Raw genomic sequence first — 1,648 nt, 5'->3', positions numbered from 1 at the left:
GTGTGTGTGTGTGTGTGTGTGTGTGTGTGTGTGTGTGAAGCAAATTAAGGCTTCTCTGTTGAACGGTATATATTTTCTTAAAGATAAGACAACTTTCTTCCATTCGTGTTTTGCCTTATTATTATTACTCCTAGTAATCCTTCACCAAAGTTACAAAGTGGGATTTCTATACATACCTTTCTCATTGGTCGTTTGAATTGCAGTCTGTAGACGTCCAGTTTGTATTCCGACCTTTGCCCTTGTCTCAGGGCCAGTGGTCCAGTGAGACCTTCAAACTGTACCTGGAAAAGGACGATATTATGAGCAACTGTAACCATTGGGATCCACTTGAACTGAGGATTCATCTTGTTATAGAAGTTGTACCGAAAAGAAAGACAATCATCTCTCAAAAGTAGACACGCGTCTGTCTTGGGTATTTTGTTTACGCAAAAATCTAAGAGGCTCCATTAAAAAATATTTTTAAAAATAAAGTAATGTCTTTCACAATTGACGTCATGGCGACCAGTGTGTAGCCCCACAGAGAGTAGAGACCGCGGATGTGCGTGATAGTTCATAAGTAAATTCATAAGGGAAATCTCTGACTGTTACCCGCCGATTGTTCACTATGTATCGAGTAGAACTACAAAGTAGAATACTCTATTGCAAATCCTTAAAGAAGTTTTTAAAACAGAAATGTGAGGGCAGAGTTCTAGTTTATTCACTTGCTGAAAGCAGATGTCCAACCACTTAAAAATTCGCTACCCCAGAATACAAAGTTCTGCCTGTTCTGTACCTAGTTTTGAGATATATTCTGACGTTAAAAATGTTGATTTTAAAAACATGTCAAGTTTTTTCGTATTCAAATCTTTGAATAACTTGATAATGACTCCGAATAACCTAACGATTTTGATAGAGCAGATAACATAATATTTGGTTTCTGACCTCATAGTATTAATAACTTAAAATGACCAACAACGTCAGATGGAATTTTGTAGTTCTAATGTAGCGAATTGTCACTACAGTCTTGAAAGACGCTTATTGGGCTCTAGTGGCCTAGGGGTTAAGGAGTTCGCCTCTCATTCAAAGGTCCCTAGTTCGAATCTGGGTAGCGACGGGAAAAAAATTATTCTCTAAACTTGTCTCCATTCACCTCCTTTCCTGCCCTCTTGCAATGTTCCATTGTTCGCTTTCGTCTCCACTTTCTGCCCTCACCTCCTTTGTCCCCTCCTTTGGACTCCTGACTCTTTCTGCTGCCTTTCTACTGCTACTCGCTAGCTCCTTCTTACTGCTGTCTTTCAGCCACACTCCTGATCTTATGGTAGGGAAGATCTACACCTAGCCTTCTCGGACAAGTGCCAAAAATCGCGGAGGTCCCGAGTGCACGTTGCGCACGTTAAAGATCCCTTGGTGGTCCAAAATCGATAAGAGTAGGCTTCGGCTCCCACCCGGGCAAAATTCAAAATGTCCTACCAACTGAAAACGTTAAATGAGTCCCGTGCGCTCATAATATAACCTTAAACAGTTGCAAGTGCCGTAAAACACTTACAAAAAAAAGAAAAAAGAAAAAGAAAGACGCTTAAATCTATCCAAGCGCGCAGTGCCGTGCGTAGCTATTAGCTAATAGACCAACCTCAACACTATCGTAAACTAAAATAACTCAATAACAATG

The 1,648-nt window shown here is 40.3% G+C and overlaps 1 protein-coding gene across 1 annotated transcript in view; it reads right to left on the bottom strand.

Annotated features, from left to right (window-relative positions):
• Positions 1–359, bottom strand: part of LOC118478799 — a 2,336-nt gene extending 1,977 nt beyond the window's left edge. The window contains exon 1 of the mRNA XM_035973055.1: positions 177–359. Within this exon, the coding sequence (XP_035828948.1) occupies positions 177–344 (168 nt within the window). The 5' untranslated portion in view covers positions 345–359. The remainder of the gene's footprint in view (positions 1–176) is intronic.
• Between the last annotated feature and the right edge of the window lie 1,289 nt (positions 360–1,648).

This window comes from Aplysia californica, unplaced genomic scaffold (assembly GCF_000002075.1).
Source record: "Aplysia californica isolate F4 #8 unplaced genomic scaffold, AplCal3.0 scaffold00972, whole genome shotgun sequence".
Lineage (NCBI taxonomy): Eukaryota > Metazoa > Mollusca > Gastropoda > Aplysiida > Aplysiidae > Aplysia > Aplysia californica.
This window is presented reverse-complemented; position numbering and strand designations above follow the sequence as displayed.